This window comes from Asterias rubens, chromosome 6, assembly GCF_902459465.1.
Source record: "Asterias rubens chromosome 6, eAstRub1.3, whole genome shotgun sequence".
NCBI classification, from domain to species: domain Eukaryota; kingdom Metazoa; phylum Echinodermata; class Asteroidea; order Forcipulatida; family Asteriidae; genus Asterias; species Asterias rubens.
The window spans coordinates 17953225-17972681 of NC_047067.1; the positions used below are offsets into that span (position 1 = coordinate 17953225).

The 19457-nt window shown below is 40.4% G+C and overlaps 1 protein-coding gene across 1 annotated transcript in view; it reads right to left on the reverse strand.

Annotated features, from left to right (window-relative positions):
* Nucleotides 1-19457, reverse strand: part of LOC117291340 (sodium bicarbonate cotransporter 3-like) — a 38803-nt gene that overhangs the window by 509 nt on the left and 18837 nt on the right. Inside the window, exons 8-23 of the mRNA XM_033772984.1 lie at nt 19285-19421; nt 17440-17676; nt 16696-16789; nt 15286-15433; nt 13396-13570; nt 12514-12647; nt 11724-11936; nt 9924-10200; nt 9073-9186; nt 8416-8574; nt 7061-7239; nt 6028-6100; nt 5049-5117; nt 4221-4394; nt 1897-2040; nt 818-1005 (exon numbers count right to left, since the gene is read on the reverse strand). Of these exons, the coding sequence (XP_033628875.1) occupies nt 818-1005; nt 1897-2040; nt 4221-4394; nt 5049-5117; nt 6028-6100; nt 7061-7239; nt 8416-8574; nt 9073-9186; nt 9924-10200; nt 11724-11936; nt 12514-12647; nt 13396-13570; nt 15286-15433; nt 16696-16789; nt 17440-17676; nt 19285-19421 (2515 nt within the window). The remainder of the gene's footprint in view (nt 1-817; nt 1006-1896; nt 2041-4220; nt 4395-5048; nt 5118-6027; nt 6101-7060; nt 7240-8415; nt 8575-9072; nt 9187-9923; nt 10201-11723; nt 11937-12513; nt 12648-13395; nt 13571-15285; nt 15434-16695; nt 16790-17439; nt 17677-19284; nt 19422-19457) is intronic.

Sequence of the window (19457 nt, forward strand, 5' to 3'; positions counted from 1 at the left end):
TCATCACATGTTCAAATAGACCCTTTCCATTTTTGATTTTGGCAAAACAGTCAATCGTGTTGAAAATAGGTTTTACCCAAATTTATCATGTTCTGCAAACTTTGAAATAAATAAAATACCTCTTATAATTGGTTGATTTGTTTCAAAAAAATCATCACTATTGTTAAACAACAAAAACACAGTTTTTGCTTTGTATATTGCTTTCCGTAGTTTTGCAACCCTGGTTGACCAACAAGTTGGGTTATGACGTAACAATAGAAATGTCTATCTGACTGTCTACCCATTATCAGGTGACCCCCTTCTTTGTCGTCGTGTTCCCTGTGGTTGTCATAGCTTCATGGGGTACCATTTACCATTGTACAAAAAGGGCCCGACTATTACTTTTGAATTTTGCTCGATTTCGTCTCATTTCATTCAAACAGAATATTTCACAAAAGACATGTGGATTAGCCGCTGGATATAACATTAGACACTCAACAGTCCTTTGTCCATTTGGGAACTTTTGACATGGGCTAAAGGCGTAATGTCTGTGAGCAACATTTTGTCAGTAAAAAAAAGCTGTCCCTGATTTTGATACAAGGTTCAACTGGGAAGACTCATATAACAATATTTTGCCCCAAAAATTCCGACAACGGCAAACTTTTGAAGAGACACATTTAAACGTCATATTGACCCACGTCTCCTGACGTCATTGGCTGGAATAAATCTTGGTGGCGCCATTTTTAAAATTAGAATGACCCAAGCGCACACTGTAGGCAAAGCGTGCGAAGTTAAAACGCGCGATATGACTCACTTAACTCGATCAGTGTGTACTTACCGATGACGAGGCTGTGAGCTGTTGGACAATGTGCGCAGGGCACGCCCAGTGCCCATGTTACCATCGCTGTCAAGTTCTGCATCTTTACCGTCTTTGGCGGGGTTAAAGGTCACTCTTCCTGCAGGTATGCTCAACATCTGTCCACTTTCTAGGGCGACGGTCAGGGTACCGCTCCGAGTACGTGTGTGCTGCAATAAGAAAAAGAAAAGAGTTTGTATCGTGAACTGCAGTTATGAGCGGACAATTTAGTATTTGAAAAGGTAGATAGCGGTTTTAGGTAGGGCAATTTTATGATCTATGTATTCTTAAGTATTTTCTAGTATTCTAGGTCTGTACACCACCAAAAGTTCATTACCAATGGTAGGATGTTTTTAATATTAGTAAACCACAATCCATTTGCTTGCTGCATAGGTAGCTAATAATATGTCTATTTGATTCCTTAAAAAAACACGTTGCCTTGGATCGGTCGAGTTTGTCTTTGAAAAGCGTTTGGAACCATTTGTTATGAAATACAAATAGTTAGATAGATAATTATTTATTTTAAATAAGTTAAATATTTTGATCCACACTAAACATGCCTCGAAATTGCACGGGTTTCCTTTTACGTCGCGAAGAAACACGGTCGGCCATTTTGTGGAGTCAACATTTTTACACCATAAAATGGCCGACCGTGTTAGTTCGCGACGTGTAAGGAAAACCATGCAATTTCGAGTCATACTTGTGTGAATAATTATATTCTACTTTTAAAACATCTTTCCAACCATACACGTTTCATAATAAATGGTTCCAAACGCTTTTCATATACCAACTCGACCGATCCAAGGCAACGTGTTCCTTTAAGCAATTAAACAACAAAAAACTGCAATAAGTTTTGATAAGTGTGGAATTTTACTACTTTGGATTGTTTACTACAGGACTCGGGGAAATTACTGAGTATGTACAGTGTTTTACACGATTTGAATGAAAACCTATCACATGGTCGCCCATTAAACCAGTGTATGATAGTGTATGAGTCGAGTTTGTAATGACTCAAATAGGTCATTGGATTTTAGTTGGGTCAAAATGACGTTATTGCATACCTCATCCATCTCATCTTGTATCTTTTTGTCTTCGTTCTCCTTCTGTGTCTTCTGACTCTCTGGTATGACGTCATCAAGGAAACTCAGTTCGGGCTGGGAGAAGATGTACTCCAATCCCTTACGTATTATCACGATGGCCAAGACCTAAACAATAAAGAGAGTAGAATTTAATTAAAGTCTGCGTGATATGTTATAAATATATTTTATTTGTAAATCATTTGGGGTTGAATTAAGATCAATTGGCTTGAGTGAGACCAACGAAGAATCGGTGGTTAAAGGCAGTGGACACTATTGATAATTGTCAGAGACTAGCCTGCACAGTTGGTGTATCTCAACATATGCATAAAATGACAAACCTGTGAAAATTTGAGCTCAATCAGTTTTCGAACTTGCGAGATAATAGTGAAAGAAAAAACACCCTTGTCACCCGAAGTTGTGTGCGTTTAGATGGTTGATTTCGAGACCTCAAGTTCTAAATCTGAGGTCTTGAAATCAAATTCGTGGAAATTTACTTCTTTCTCGAAAACTATGTCACTTCAGAGGGAGCCGTTTCTCACAATGTTTTTTTACCATCAACCTCTCTCCATTACTCGTCACCAACAAAGGTTTTATGCTAATAATTATTTTGAGTAATTACTAATGTGTCCACTGCCTTTAACGGCTTAACGTTTCGATCTGTAAGCTCTTAGCGTATATTAGGGGCTCTTGAAGATGATCACATTATACTGATCGGAACATTGAGTCGTTAGCCACTGGTTCTTTTCAGAATGGTGTTACCGCAGACCTCTTAGTTATTAATGACAAACGCTGCTAGCCATATCCGAAATTTGGCTGATTCGGGTGACTTTTGCTGTCGAGCCGTGACATGACTACTTTGTGGCTTTTACTATTTTAAGCCATGGAAAAAAAACTAATCATCAACTCTATAAGCACACAATTTTGATTGATCATTCCAATAGCTTTAGTGAAAACGAGAGGGGTCGAAAACAGGAGACGTTTCTCAAATTGCATGTCTCATGACTATTAATGGGTCACTCTAATGCACTTTCATAAAAAGTACTAGTTCATTAACTAACCTTTGGGTATGCACGATCCTAGAATTCAATTACACTTTTCGGTGTAATTAGGTACTTCTACATTTTTTACGAAGAGGAGGAAAGTGGTTTTTTCCGGACAGGCCTCCCAATTAAGTTAACTTTGTTAGCAACTGACACGTCTCTGCAAACACAACATGTTTATCTTTGCGAAACTAGGTCTTGCCCTAGTTCCAGAAGTACAAAAGTATACACAGCAAAGTTGATAATTTACACATGGTGTTACCACGAACCGAATACAAATTAATACATCACCATGCAATGCCTCAATCATATAGAAATATTTTGGTTGTATTTTCTGAAAACATCGCTGGAAATGCCAGTCTAAATGTCATCAAAAGACCTCCTTTTCTACTCAGCTTAAACAATCTTGAAAGGGTCCAAGCAAAAAATAGTTATCTTTGTCATTTTCGTTGTCGCTCTCCACCAATAGGAATAGCGAAACTGTCTGAGGTATTTATGCATGAAAAATAATAGTTTACTCTTCAAACACCGGTGATGTATTTCACTTTAATAAGCTAATAAATGCATGTTGACTTGCATTTAACTAAACAGACAACATTTTTAATTGAACATCTTCATCATACGCGTTTTTTTAATTAACTGGGTTAATTATTGAGTGTCCTTTCAAGTCATATAATAAAAAAAACATGTCTGTTTTCCTGAGAGAGTCATTTGTTATAAGCATCTGACACTCTGCAAATAAAATATGTTTGTTCTTTTGCAACTAGGTCTGGCCCTATGCTCATAAGGAACACAAATCTACACAGCGAACTATTAATTAAACACGTGGTGTTACCGCAAACCGATTTTACATTGATACCTGTTTTAAAGTTGTTATTTTGCTCTTTTATAATTATTTGCCTCTCTTTTAGTTTTCTCTTTCGTAACTTTTCATGGATATTCCCATTGCTCTGTAGTTCCCTTTTTTTTTCCTAACTGATAATGCTATCCTGTCTCAATTGTGCATTCGTTAACGATCCCAGTTACACGTAACGCTATTAGAGAAAGGGTTCGTCCGGTGTTCCTGGCAGTGGCTGCTGAATGCGCCGTAGCACCTTGTTAACCCTTATTTGGTGCTACATGGGTCTCAAAATTCACAAGTTCAATAGCCTAAGTTTATTTAAACATGTATATACTTCACGCCGAGTACCTTGTTGGTAGATACGTGCGCTATATAAGACTACGATCTTATAATATTGTTGAATAAGTCAATACAAATGTAAATACCATAATTGGGAAGACGATGGCTCCCTTGGAGGTTTTGATGATCCAAAGGATAGCGAGACAAATCGCCTGGATAGCTGTGAATAGATGAACCTTCCAGAGTTTGACGTGGCGAAGGTAGATGTGATCAGGCTGGTGCTTAGCTGGCATCAGGAAGAGCAACAACCGGTCCACGAACTGTGTGAGAATAAGGTATCGATTACGTAATGTGTAAGTACTGGAAGTGGACAATTACAACATAAATGACGTCACATGCAAATAGAACGTTACGTGTTAAAACTAAAGACCAATCAATCAATCATACATAAATAAATAAATAAATAACTCACACAGCGACCTAATCAAATGTTCGTTCTTTAAGGCACTGAGGCCGAAAGAAAAAAAGTTATTGGTAAAAAGCCTCCTGAAACAAGTGGGCTTTCAGAAATGTATTGAATGTGTTGAAGGATGTTGTGTCCCTGATGTGATTCGGAAGTTTATTCCAGAGTTTGGGTCCATATACTGAGAAGGCTCTATCGGCAAAAATGATGTGGCTTTTTCTTGGCACAACAAAGACGAACTGATCACGTCATAACATGCAATTCACAAATAAAGATAACTACCGAGGTGTAACTAGAACACAGTTTATGAACTATTTACGTCACACAAGATGGAAGAAGGATATCTGATGAGCGAAATCTAAGAAAACTAACACAACTACGTTGTGAGCTTACGCAAAACATTGATCGCACAAACCAAAAGCTAAAACGGACATACAATTCAGCCTCTGTTTGGTTTTGGGCTGAATGGGAGTTGAGCAAAATGGCTGCCCGTCAAAGGTCCATCATTTACCTGCACGCCACGAAGGGATGATATTCCCATATACAGGAACACGCCGTACAGCACAGGCATCGGGATAAACTGCAAATGAATTAACGGAAACTATTTGTATCAGCAAAAGCATCTATGAGATTGACATTTTGAAGTCTTTCTGGTAAATTATAGCTATTTATTTCTTCTGGAAAAAATTGTTGGCTCTGAAAAAGAGTTCCTTCTCGACTATTGCTGCGGTGAGATTGACATAGTACACCATAGTTATTCGTTTCGTCCAGGAAAAAATGTTGGCTCTGAAAAAAGGGGTTTTTTTTCTCAAAGTTGTGAATTTGATATTTTGAAGTATTTCCGGTACACGATAGTTATTCGTTTCGTACAGGAAAAAATGTTGACTCTGAAAAAAGGTTTTTTTTTTTCTCAAAGTTGTGAATTTGATATTTTGAAGTATTTCCGGTACACGATAGTTATTCGTTTCGTCCAGGAAAAAATGTTGGCTCTGAAAAAATAAAAGGTTTTTTTTCCCCTCAAAGTTTCGACTATTGCTGTGGTCGTCAATGGGAGACTCACGAATGCGTACACTCTTAACACTTCCAGGTCAAATTCTCTGGGTGGGATGAACCGAAACTGATGTCAAAATCAACTCAGGAAATCGGCCAAACTCACGCTCAAACCGAGTTCAAGTTTCCAGGAGTCAGCGTGACCTTAGACTTTATTCAAGCAAACAAGCCGTATATCGCAGTGTGTTCTCAGCGTCAAAATGTAGCTATGGTCTCGAGAGTGGGACAAGTTGGGGAATGCAGAGCACCACAAAACAATAGTGTTCTGGCGATGGCACAGGATTTGGACTTGAGTAAAGTCTAGCCTGGACCTAGAAACGGGTCAGGCCGTGGACGGGAATCTGAGTCAATTCTGACCCGCTTCGTAGGAGCTGATGGGTTCTTTACACACTTTCCAGCATACGAGTACCAATCAAAGCTTCGGTGTTTGGTTTGCTTACCCGAAGTACACTGGTCATCAAACTGGACACACCCATCATGATAAACACCAGCAGACCTGTTAACCTTTGCTCCCTAAAAGAAAGTGGACAACGAGTGCACAATGAAGTGGTTTTTTTTTTGATGAGGTAAATGCAGCATCATTTTGCATCTATTATAAATCGAAGATATGGTTTAGTGTATGAACATAGAGGAAAATCAGAAGGAAGGCAACTGCAGGCGTCGCATGGGATACAGGGAGGTGTACACTTGGACCTCGGTGAGAGACAGCATGGCGTGTTTCGCTCATTCTGACAGTGTTCTAGTTTATGAAAGAAAAACATAAAAGCAACCAGACGGCTATTAGGTACAGAGGGTGTCGTTTTGAATGCCAAGTACTTCAACAGCAAAAGAAGTAAATTAAGATGTAGATAGTCCTTTGCCACAAGCTACAAAGACAGTGATATAGAGCAAGGGTCATGATGGTAGCAGTAAACTTGGTTTTCACAAACTCAAACTGCCATGATACAGAACTTCGGGTTACGGAACTTTAATGTAACCGGCTCTACGATCTCTCTGACCTCAGGGTTAACAGCAGCGGTAATGGATGGGCAGGACATTGTTCCGTGGAACACAGAACCAAGTTTGACTTCATGTAATTCTTTTCTGGTTGTGAAGTCAAGGACTCTTTAGAAAAGCAAACTTAATCGCTGAACCATAAACCCAATTAAGAGAAGACAAGGAAGGTAGTTTAATTTTGAATGTGGGAGGAAAACCTCAGACAATCATTCCAGGGAAAGCCCATGCAGTCAGGATAGGAACTGAAAACCTAATCCACGTAGTGCCCCGGAGTGATTCGAGCCAGGGTCTACGGGTAAGCAACAACCAAAGATCGTGCAATAGGAGACTTTCCAACGCTAGGTGGCAGCAGACATACCGGGTAAATTTCCATTGTTTACGTAGTTCTGAACATGCGCATAATTCTGAGAACAATGGATTTACCCGGTAAGTCTGCTGCCCTCTATCGTCCCAGAAAGTCTCCCATACTCTACTTACCGACAGCCAACAACCTTTGGCGGCTCTCCTGGAATGACAGTACTCGACATGACCCTCAAACTGTCCACGTGGTTAATGGAGAGTACGGTGGCCGCTACGAACCACGGCATGCCCAGCAGTGACATAAGGAACAACAGCAGGCCGACGATGAACAGATCCAAGTGGTACCCAAAACCTTTCTGTTATGGGAAGTGAAAGTTTGAGTGGTCAAGATTAGTCATTTTTGACAGAAAGTAATTAATGATGTAGTTACAATGAGTATAGGCGCCTACTGTAGTCATCACGAGAGCCTCTCTCTTCGGTTATCAATATCACAAACAGTGCTTGAAGAGCACCTTTTCTTCGTGAAATTAAACCAAAAAAAAATTAAAAATCTAATAATAGTGTAATTAATATATTGCATTGCGTACTTCGCAGGGGGTATAATACAGTTCAGTGGGTATGAGACGCCACTCCCAACAATGACGTCACACAAGTTTATCCGATAGTGATGACGTCAATGGGGGCTTTTGCGAAACTGTGATTCTTTTTCTTGTATTTTGTGAAAAGTTTGTGTTTATTGAGCTCTAGTAAACTTGTCATCAAAAGTACCTGTTTTCATTCAACTTGCTCTTGAAGGCAATTCATCTTGCTAGATAATTTGACAAAGACTACTAAGTCTAAACCTCCTCCTCTAAAATCTGTATGTCATAAACCAATGTCTTTGCTGCTGTGTCGTGTTTCTTCGGAGAGTGAAAACCAATTTGATGCATTCCGTCTTTCCCGCTATGACACTTTTTTCATTGAGGTTTTTAGTCATCTCTCGTCTGTCTACATGTCTAGAAAGAAAGTGAAGTGTTTTTGCACGAGGGGAAATGATTGTTCCGAACTACATGGATAGATCCGTCATATATTATTCCATGCGTGACATTCATTCTGTCTTGCTGGTTTGGTCTTTGCTTCAAGATCATCACATTCATGTTGTAAAACGGGCCATGTGTACACGTATACGCTTTCTATCACGACTCGGATTTCAGTACATGCATGTACGTCATTGGAGAAAAGACGGAGAAAATAGAGCGCCCCCTGTTGAAAAAAGGGTCGTTTTTTGCCATGGTCGAATTGTCGACGCATCATGAAAACACGACTATCCTTAGCCTGAGCATCTGACGTCACTTGAACCTTGGCCCTGAATTACGACAGAGATCTGCCTTGGGCCTACATAATCACCTTTGACAATGCATTCACGTCATAATGACCTTCATGTTCCTGGAGATTCGCGGTTAAACCCGATGTACATATGTATAGATACAAAACCAATACTTGTCTCTATCCTTGTAAATAAAGACAGGATACCAGTCTATACTGCATCTTACCTTGAGTTTGTTCTCGCGTCTATTGACGATGACAGCAGTAATCTGTTGGTCCATGAAGATCAAGATGCCACAGAGGAGGGCTGGAACGATAGCAGCAAAGTACGTCCACCATGGATTTACAAAGAACGGGACGAGCCAGCCCCTGTCCGGACGAGTTGGCTGGAAAGTATCAAACTTTAAGTTAACCAATCTACACAATACACATGTTTTGGGGTGTTTTTTTTTTCAGTATGTATTTTATGACTATCGAGTTGTACACACTTTGATGTTGGGTTTCTACGAGTTGGCTATGCATTGTATCGTTAGTGTGGTGCCCGCTGCTAAAACACAGGATTCGAGCTGCTTCTAGCTACCGGGCTGTCTCGGTGGTCTTTTTGGTACGACACTGCTCTAGAATTGGAAAGATCGTGCGTGGGTTCGAATCACATCAGAGTAAAATGCCTGTGATTTTGTTCATAAAGTTCTTGAAAGTACTAAGTATATACAGTGCTACACACATTGGTGTAGGCTATTTGGGTAAAATAGTTTCATATACATTTTGAATTTCATATCCCGTTTTGCCGCCAATTCGAACGCCTCATTCCAATGTTTTAAACACACCTGTATAAACTCTACGAAGGTTTAAACAAAAACAATTGTAAAATGGTAACATGTTACCTGGAACTGGTTTGGAACCGTCAGTTTGGGTGTTGGCAGGCCAATAAGAATGTCGAATAACGTCATGGAAATAAAGGCCACAAAAACACCGAAGTCACTGATGAAATAACGGATCTGTAGAGTGAAGAAAACAATAGGGAGAACGGATATTAAAACAGTGAATTACTTTAATTGCGGTTTGCTGTGCGGGGTGGAGGGTTGTAACGCTGTGGAGTAAGAATGGCGCATCATGGTGTTTGTTGTCTCCCTGGACAAAAAGAACAGCCAGTGATATCGGCACTGTACTGACCGTTTTGTCTTATTCAATGGATGACATTACATGTGGAAAGCATCAAATTGGAAAGTTTATTTGTTGCAAGGGTTCCTCGTGTTTTACCTTGATGAAATTTAAATGGAATGGCTGATCATTAAAAGAGCGGCATCATCCATTATGTACGTGAAAACCACACTAAAAAAACTGTAAAAATGAACAAGCTGTTTGTGCATACCTTCTGAGACATGTTCCTGCCAAACTTACCTTGGCTTGGTTTCTCAAAGTGCCTAAAATCTCTTTTACCAACTTTGGTGAGTCACTATGACAACTGAGGGTGATAAGCAACTGAGACAACCAGGCAACTTATAGAGGCAACCAACTGCACTGCATGCTACATATTTTGGTAGCGCAGATGTAATTTGTTTACGATCCCCAAGAATAACATGTGAACGTTCATAAGTGAATGAATTCTCTTCTTGTAGCTGGACCTGATTGGCTGTAAACTGCCATGTGAAACCTGACCTTTAGTCCCCATGAGTGCAATCCGACCAATGATTACTTCAAGATTGCAGCAAGGCAGGTGCTGACATATATGTACCTTGGTCGGGAAGAAGGAGGTCAACTTGAACGTCTTGAGAGCGTAAGACATGACAAAGGTTCCGAAGAAGAGGATAACACAGAAGAGGAAGACGTCTGGGACCGGGTGATGATGGTTGCAAGACTCTCCCTCCAGGGTACCGTTGAGGAGACCGCAGTCTTCGAAGGAGATTTCGGTCCAGTTGGAATCCATCCATTCGCCGGTGGTATCATTCGGTGGGACGCACATACAGTCTGATTCGGCGGACATGTTGAGTGGATTGTTTGCAAACGGATGGCTGTGGGAAGTGAGAGAAAACAACATTAACCAAACAGTTCAGTAAGTTTCTTGCGTTTTTCTTGAGTCTGAAATAAGGTCTAGACCTAAGTGCAGGCAAGGAATTACACGCAAGCCACGTAGGCCATGCCCTTTAAAAGTGTCCCATTCCCTAAAAGATTTCCCAATGGAAGTGCCCTTTCCCAATCAAAATGCCCTTGCCCTTTCAACATGTTCAAAGATGAAATTACAGGCCTGTAAGTGTCCACTCAATTATTTTTGTGATGTAACATACCACAATGATTTGGATTAACTTGATTATCGGTTTAGCTACAACAGCATGGATTACAGAACAGGAGGCCAATGGGCCTTTGCAAACATCCTCCTTTGAAAATTTACCAACCAAGTTGCCCCTACACCGACTTTGTATAAAGAGTACTTAAACATGTTTCCTTTGGGAGAGGAGGGCGATTTTGTGGAGTATAGAAGTGATGGAATATTACTTCAGCCACCCCCCCCCCCCCCTCATCCAACCACACACACACAACTCTGTGTTTCACAGTCACTCTGTGGACATTCCTTCGTTCTGTTCACTCAAGGAAAATCATATTCGTCAACACTGGGGAACAGTGGAAAACGTGTGTACGTCGTCCACATGGTGTTTTTATTCTGAAGACCTCTTTTGTTCTCAGGTCCGCACATGTACGGCATTGTGGGGTCCTGCTATTGTTCTAGTATACCTTTAATTGTATTTTATAAGTCGAACAAAGAAAAGTGTTGTGGGTCTATTGTTCAACTTTGTAAGGGCCCTTCTTAAGCCCACCAGCTCTGTGTTTCACACACTATGTGTACATTCTCTAGTTATGTACAAGTCTTAAGAAATTTCCTAATCTTAAACACTTTAAAAAATCACCGAATGAACGGGTGTAAGTCCACATAGTGTTTCAAATCCTTACACGGTGTGGACCTCTTCTGTTCCCAGGTCCACACTTCGTATGTAATATTAAGCAATGACGTATTCATTGGCCTTCAGTTGTGGAAGCTCCTTTGTTTAACTCTTTGTCTTGACAAGCATGGACTCCCATTGTTTTTCTTTCTGAAAAAAATCATGAGTATTTCGTTGGCCCTGTTGTTGTCATTGGTTTGAATGTACAACCTCACACGCACACCCTTGTTGAACAATGAATTGTTGAACAGCAGCGAATCAATCAATACTTATGGCTGGGGGTTTATAGGAAATCGTAATTAAATTTATGGTCGCACTGTAAGATTGTTTTGCTCGTATGTCTTCCTTTTGATGCATACCCTCTCATGAGTTTGGAGTGCCACATTATTTATGTGATTTCCATGAGTTCAGTGAGAGCTATTTTTGTTATTGGTTGATTAGATCAGTATTTGAGCATGGGGACATTCTGGGCGTGTCTTAATAAGTGTAGGCTAACTGATTGGGAGGCTTTGCTGTGATTTTTATTTTTATTTTTAGGGGGGGGGGGGGGTGGTAACTCTAAGGCCAGAGATCTGTCTACTATTTGAACAACAACTTACATCTCGAGTGGATATTCGTGGCTGATCTCAATCAGATTCTCGAAGGCTTCCACAATGAAGATGAAAGCAATGAGAGCAGCGAAGGCCTCCTCCGTGAATCGAGTGATGTACCGCACGAGGGCGCTCGCATCAGTGGCCACCAAGATGACGCAGATGACGCAGGTCCAGAAACCGATCCATAGGCGGAACGACAAGTAGTCCAGACCCGCAGCTCTGGGCACAATACACACATTGAAAAGTTACGTCAACTACATGTTGGTTACTTTATTTATTCTAAACCTTGTTTGACGAGACTTGAAAAGACCCCCACTTTACCATCCTTCCCGGTTGTGAAGTTTAAAAGCTACCGACTCGGAGGAAAGTCGAACCCACCCGTCAATTTCTTCAATAATTGGAGAGCTCATTTACTCCAAAAAAAACCAGCAAATTAATTATCTGGTATTAAACAAAAATAAAGAAATAAGGCATACATCAGATTTCTGATAGTAACCTGTTTTTGGTAAGCAACATTCATCTGCGCTGAGCTAGCCCAGTCTTAGCAATAATGTTACTTTCTCTGGGCCCAATTTCATAAGCTTTAAGCAGAAAAATATTAAGCTGAACAAAATGTCTGCTTAGTGAAAATAACTATAGAGTATGGTCTACCTGTCACTGACACATGCGATGTTGTATTTGGTTGGTCACCTTTTTCTGTGAAGCATTTATTGTGCTTGAGCTTATTTGTGTGCTTAAGCAGCTATTTGAGTTTGGGCCAAGCTAGGCACCTAGGAGTGACGGGTGTCATACTTACGTGCATAGTTTAAACATGATGGTCTCGAATATCAGTATAGGTCCTGTACTTCCTATGATAGTCAATGGTTGCCCGGCGAATAGATGGTACACTACGCCACATATAGCTCCACCAATCAGACTCTCAAATGCAGCCTAACCATAACAAATTAAAAACATGATAGTGCATAGACTAAACAGGGGGAAATGGCCACAAAAAGTAACGTACTACGTAATGTGTTGTTTTTGTCTAAACTTATGTTACATACACCATTTTTTCTGACTGGTATCCTGCTTATTTTTGCTAAGCACACAATTTGTAAGCAACATTTGTTGCTTAAGCAGCTGTATGAAACTGGCCCATTGGGGTAATACCAATAACGGTGTACAAGTTTTGGTTGTTGTAACCTTTTCTGCCGGATAAATGTTTCCATTTAGTATTTTTAATTGTACGTCATGTAGGTAAGGGATTGTGCCTTTGATGATACAAGCATGTAATTTTGCACACAGTCAAAGTATGGCATGAGAAAGATATTTGGCTATAGGGCCATCGCAAATTTGTCATTTGAAAAAAAAAAAATAATAATTAGGCAGAATAACGCGCAAGTTTCAAAACTTTGAAAATGGCTGCTATTGCTTGTTGATGTACCACTTGTACTTTTTCAAATGGGACAACCTGCAAAAGCATATCTGCCAAATATCTTGGCCCCAAAAAATTACATGCTTGTATCATCAAAAGCACAATTCCCCTAAAGATATTTCCCATGATAGTATGCCCCCACTTTAAGGGTTTTGTTTATTTCTAAAGGGTTGTATAATATGTTCTTTCGTTTTGTAATGTTTTGTTTATTGTTCTTTCTTACAAACGAAGACAATTTTCACCGATGTTGATAATGATACTTACAATGTAATCATTGGTAGCGCCCCCTAGCAATCCACCAAACGTAATGATAGGGGTGATGCAAGCGATGTACATGAAGATGAAGGATGCAATACACTGCACGCTGAAGGCATCCGTGAAATCACTCGCATAAAACGGTAGCTTTGTCTTTACGTCGTTTATCAGACCACCAAACAATCTATGCAATTAAAGGGAAGGTATACGTTTGGTAGTTACTCAAAACAAATACTAACTTAAAAACTAACTTGGTAACAAGCATTGGAGAGCTGTTGATAGTATAAACCATCGTGGGAAACAACTCCCTCTGAAGTAACGTAGTTTTTGAGAAAGGGGTAATTTCTCACTAAATAATAAAAGACTTCTAGCTAGAAGTCTTTTATTCCTATCTGAAAGCACACAAATTCGTCTAACAAGGGTGTTTTTTCTTTTATTATTTTCTCGCAACTTCGATGACCGATTGAGCCCAAATTTTCACAGACTTGTTATTTTATGCTTATGATGGAATACACCAGGTGAGGAGACTGGTCTTTGACAATTACCAAACGTGTACCTTCCCTTTTAATCAAGGCAAAAATAAATGTGTATATTAAACTGTCACCGTGGTCAAGTGGCTAGACTGCAGGACGTGCAATCACAATGTTGTGGGTTCGAATCCCCCAGCTAACCACTTATATCACAATGACTAGAATAAATATTGACGTCTAGTTACTGGATCACAGTTTCTTGATTTGTGTAATTTATAATCATAGACGTTCAACCAATGTTTGTATGAGAGAGATTGGTTGTTGCCAGCGTGGGGTTTATATCCCTTTGCGTGAGTTTGCCGAGTTCCAGTGATGCAGAGATCATTCAAACACACAAACAAATATTGCTGTTCTTTTCTGTCCACTACCTGTGGGCCTAATGTTCAATAAAGCTATATTCAACAGAAAATTGTATATAGAGCAAAGTTAGCCCAACCCTACATCTTAGGCCCCAGGGGTGCATCAAAAGATGTGTAAAACCAGACTCCTGCCAACGATAAAAATATAATTATATAATATAAAAAGAAGATTGCACTGAAACATTAAAAAAACAAAAACAAAAACACTTTAAAACACAAGCGTAGCAACAGGAGGAAGGGACAGCAATTAGAATGGACCAACCATAGAATGGACTAAAAACCCTCAAAAACCCAAACAATCCTCTTTTAAAACAATGAAACCAAAAGCATGAATTAAAGGAATAACTCGACCGGCCCAGGGACTCCCCAAATAATTGAGCAGCGGATTCAAGTTCAAGAGTCATTTCATAATTTTCCATTTACTGTAAAAAGCTGTGAGACTACTAAAGTATGTCTTGTGTATTTTTGAACATATTGTACTGTTTGCTAAGGAAGTATAATAGTGGGATGCACTTGGCCGTTGCTACATTTAGGTCTCGTGCGACGGCAGCGCACAATGGTGTATCGTGCTTTATTTGAGCATACTTGGTTCCCGACTTGAAGCAAAGTGGATACAGACTCTGTGGTATAGGGTGCGTTCGATAAAGGAACACGTTGCCATGGATCGGTCGAGTTGGTCTATAAACAGCGTTTTAATAACAAACGGTTACAAACGCTTTTCAAAGACCAACTCGACCGATTGAAGACAACGTGTTCCTTTAAACTTCCCTGGGTCGACCCCGCGGTGCTCACTCGGGTGAGCCCCTGACAAGAGCTAATCAAACGATATCACTCACCCTCTCACGGTGACGTCATGCACCTGGGGCCAGCCCCTAGTGACCCACTCCACAATCAGGGCACTTGGGCTGACCCGGGTGAGCCCATGTAATGACGTCAAAGCTATTCGAACGTACCAGGGGCAGACCGGGGTCGACCCAGGGAAGCTAATCGAACGCACTCATAGAACTTACCTTCCAGTCCTCACTAGTTCAAACTTAGCATCATCCTCAAGGTGAATACCGATTGGTATAGGATGCATAAAGTGTTCCGATTGGCGGCGTTTCTCCTGTGAGGGCGCTGATTTAGGTGGCTCAATCCGAATGCTTGGATCCCAACTTCCTGAAGGAATAGTTGGTTTAAACAAAATGATCAATGTGTAGTGTTTTTTGCTCTCTTTCTGTTGATTTGCTGCTGTTGTTGTTGCTGTTGTTGAGGCATCTCGGGTCGGATTCTTGTTCTTGGGTTCTGTTCAGCGGAGTGTGGGTTCGAATCCCGGTCGTGACACTAACTTGTGTCCCTGAGCAAGACACTTCACTACAATTGCCTCTCTCCACCCAGGGGTATAAACTGGGTACATGTGAGGGCAGAGATGGTTCTATGATAGATTAGCCTTGATTGCGCTACATATTTGGCGGCACAGGCTGCCCAGGGAGCTGAGATGGTTTAAGGAATGATTTAAGGCCCAGTGACCAGGGGTTATAATGTTGAAGCGCCATGAGCGTCACTGCGTAACCGACCTGAGCGCTATAAAAGAAGCCACTATTATTTTTATTATTTATAGTGCAGTATTCATTATTGAAGACAAACGCACTGCCAGACATACCAGGGTGAACCCCTACTCTTTGGACCCAAAGTATGTGCTGTGGTATTTTACGTGCGTTGGTAGTTTTTAGAACAACACACGGGATGTACAGCTGTACGTCCAATCCGAAGGACGAAGCAATGGTTAAGTGTGTTTTGCTCAAGGATACAAATGTCACGACCGGGACTCGAACCAACACTCTGCTGATAAGATACACCAGAGCCTGAGTCCAGTGCTCTTTTCCGCTAAACCACGACACTCCAAAATCATCAACCCCTTGATCGAGGATTAAAAATGGCGTTTTATGGAGAAAGTTGGTCAGAGAGTATATTTTGAATATACTTTAAAAAAAACATTATGCCTGAAATTCTTAAAGGCAGTGGACACTATTGGTAGTTGTCAAAGACTAGCCTTCACAGTTGGTGTATCTAAACTGATGTATGAAATAACAAACCTGTGAAAATTTGAGCTCAATCGGTCATCGAAGTTGCGAGATAATAATGAAAGAAAAATAACCCTTGTCACACGAAGTTGTGTGCGTTTAGATGGTTGATTTCGAGACCTCAAGTTCTAAAATATGAGGTCTCGAAATCAAATTTGTGGAAAATTGCTTCTTTCTCAAAAACTATGGCACTTCATTCAGAGGGAGCCGTTTCTCAAAATGTTTTATACCATCAACCTCTCCCCATTACTCGTCACCAAGAAAGGTTTTATGCTAATAATTATTTTGAGTAATTACCAATCGTGTCCACTGCCTTTAAGCATATACTGAAACAGATAAAATAAGAGAAATGTTTACCTGGTGGGAGAACAGTAACTTGGTCCATGAATTCGTCGATGCCAGCAAGCAGATCGTTCCGGTCTCTGGCCTTGTATGCTACGTCATGGAACACCTATGGAATCGTGTGTGGAAGTTTGAAACTTTTATTAATGTTAGTTCTAAACACTTTTGATAAGTTTATATTCCGTTATTTTATAGTAATTATTGTTGAATAATTATTATGGTTTGAAATAGGTTTGGGGCGACTATGATATCTCACTATTACTGTTGAAGTTGATGTAAGGTCAAAGGTAGCTTTGGCATGATCTGGCCATGTGCTCAAGGCTGGTATCTGGCTTTGTTCGTGAGCCTCTAAGTGTTACGTCAGATGTTCCGCTCTGTCTAGACGAGGGTGCTCTACTCAAATAACGTCCAGTCCACAAGGTCTATGATGAGAACCAGTGATTTCATTGGATACAACCGTTTCATTGGATAAATGTGCAGTGACGTAAGCTTTCTATAATCAAATCTGTGTTTTGATTGGTCCGAGGTGACGTTTGTAGCGGTCGTCTTCAAAGTTACAACCGGACAGGGATTGACCTAGGCTAGATGCCACTCTCTGGCGTTATTCACGAGCCTCGAAGTGTGACGTCAGATGTTCAGGCTTATATCTTGCGTTATTCATGTTTCTCGAGGTGTGAGGTCATGTAATTAGGTTCTCTGGGCGAGGGCGCCCTACTCATATGACGTCATATATATAAGGATCTGGGAAAATAAACTCACCTCATCCGACATGAGAGTGGCGACACATCTTCCGATTTCTCTGTACTTCAGAGAGTCTCCCGTTGGAGGACCTAAGAGGATGAAAATGAACCTAGTAGGAATTGGAACCTCCGTCATGTCTGGTAACAAGACGCCTTCCCTAAGGCGCACGAAGGCGAGGATGGGTTTCTCTAGGAAGTCTACCTCACCGATCAGTACGTTGGACGCCTCGGCACCAGCCGGTAGTTTCTTCAAAAACTATAAGACCGAAGACGGATAGAGAGAGAGACAAGTTTACCATTATTGTTAAAATGCAATTGGCTCTTTCAAATGATCAGCTGTACACACTCTTAATCATTTTGCTATTACTGTAATGCCACGAGCCCACAACTTACATAAACATCTTTATAAAATCAAATCTACAAACACCAGTTTCATTGAGGGACACTAGTAGGCCCCCCTATATAATTTATTTTCTAATTATTTGTTTACAAATCTTAAAGCAGGATACAAACAGAAGCACAACGGCTATTTTACATAATGGTCATGTGTCTTAAAAATGAGAATACGGAAAAACGTTACTTACAAATATACTTACAGTCTAAGTAAACAAATTAATAATAGTATGCTAAGTTGTCGAATGAAGAGGCTCATTTCCAAAGAACCTTGTAAGGATATACAAAGTGGTGCGGACCAATCGGCTGACAGGTATGCTAGATGCACCGGGGAGAACCCCTTCTCTTTTCGATAAAGTGCACCGTGTTCTTTTACGGGCATCATACAACACACGGGACCAAAGGCTTTGCGTCACACCCGAAGGACGAAGCAGTAATGTTTAGATGTCTAACAATAGTGGTTGTATATCTTGCTTTCTCCAAGGACACATGTGTCAAGACCGGGACTCGAACCCAAATACTGCTGATCAGTTTATTGCAAGTTCAGGATGGATTTAGTTTCTGTCTCGTAGTAATAACATCAAAGGTTAACAAAGACATCAATCCGGATAGGTTTGGCCATTGTGGCTTTTCTTTACCCAATAATAAAATGTAACACACATCTGAAAAATTCACTGTCGGTGGGCTGTAAAGAATGCTGCAGAATATCAAAGCTTCCCAATACTAAAATATTTCTATCCGTGAGTACCGTCCAGTCATTGGTTCTGATCTCATAGTTTTAATTATCATGACTTTTTGAACAATCCTAGACTTCAATGTACATTCCAATACTGCAGACGTGTTTTCGTTATAACGTTCTCCAATGGTTTCTAGAGCAGTGGTTTCGATGCATGTAAAATTACATCTCATGTACATTGTACAATGTACGTACAGTACCGATGTTGACTCGGATGTGATCCCTATAGACCATGTGAACTTTGTTTACAATAAGTGTTACCTTGTACATTCTTTGGCTTTTCTGGCAGGCAAGATACTGCACTGGTCATATGGGAAAGTTGACATTTATCGTCACAATTTCCACATAAATCCAACAGTTATGAAAGTAAAAGCTGGACAAGTTTTGAGATGTGCCCCTTTCATCATATCAAAAGTTGATTAAAAATGGACAGTGCAATCTCTATAAAATAAAAGATTTTAAATTTTCTTCCATTAGGCTGTGTACAAATCGTGCTCTGTGGCTCTTTTGTAAACATGTGATGTCACAGGTCACATCGTCTATATAACGATGCTCTTTCAGCAAACTAACCTTGTTAGCGGATTCCTTATAAAAATATAACGTTATATGTTGGCCAGATTCTGTCTAAATAGCGGTGGTTTCGATGCATGTGCACCACACCTCATGTATGTACAGTATACCCGCATTGACTTAGATGTGATCCTATATAAAACGATGCTCTTTCAGCAAACTAACCTTATTACCAGACTCCTTATGAATTTGTTCCGAGCTGTCTGACGTCTCATTCCTCCCAAGAGATCCTTGACTTTCATTCCGCTTCATCTTCTCTAGATTAGAGGCAGAACTATGCTTCTTAGATAACATAGCAGCCGCTGAAGAGGAACACAAAGTAAGACAGAAGTATTCAC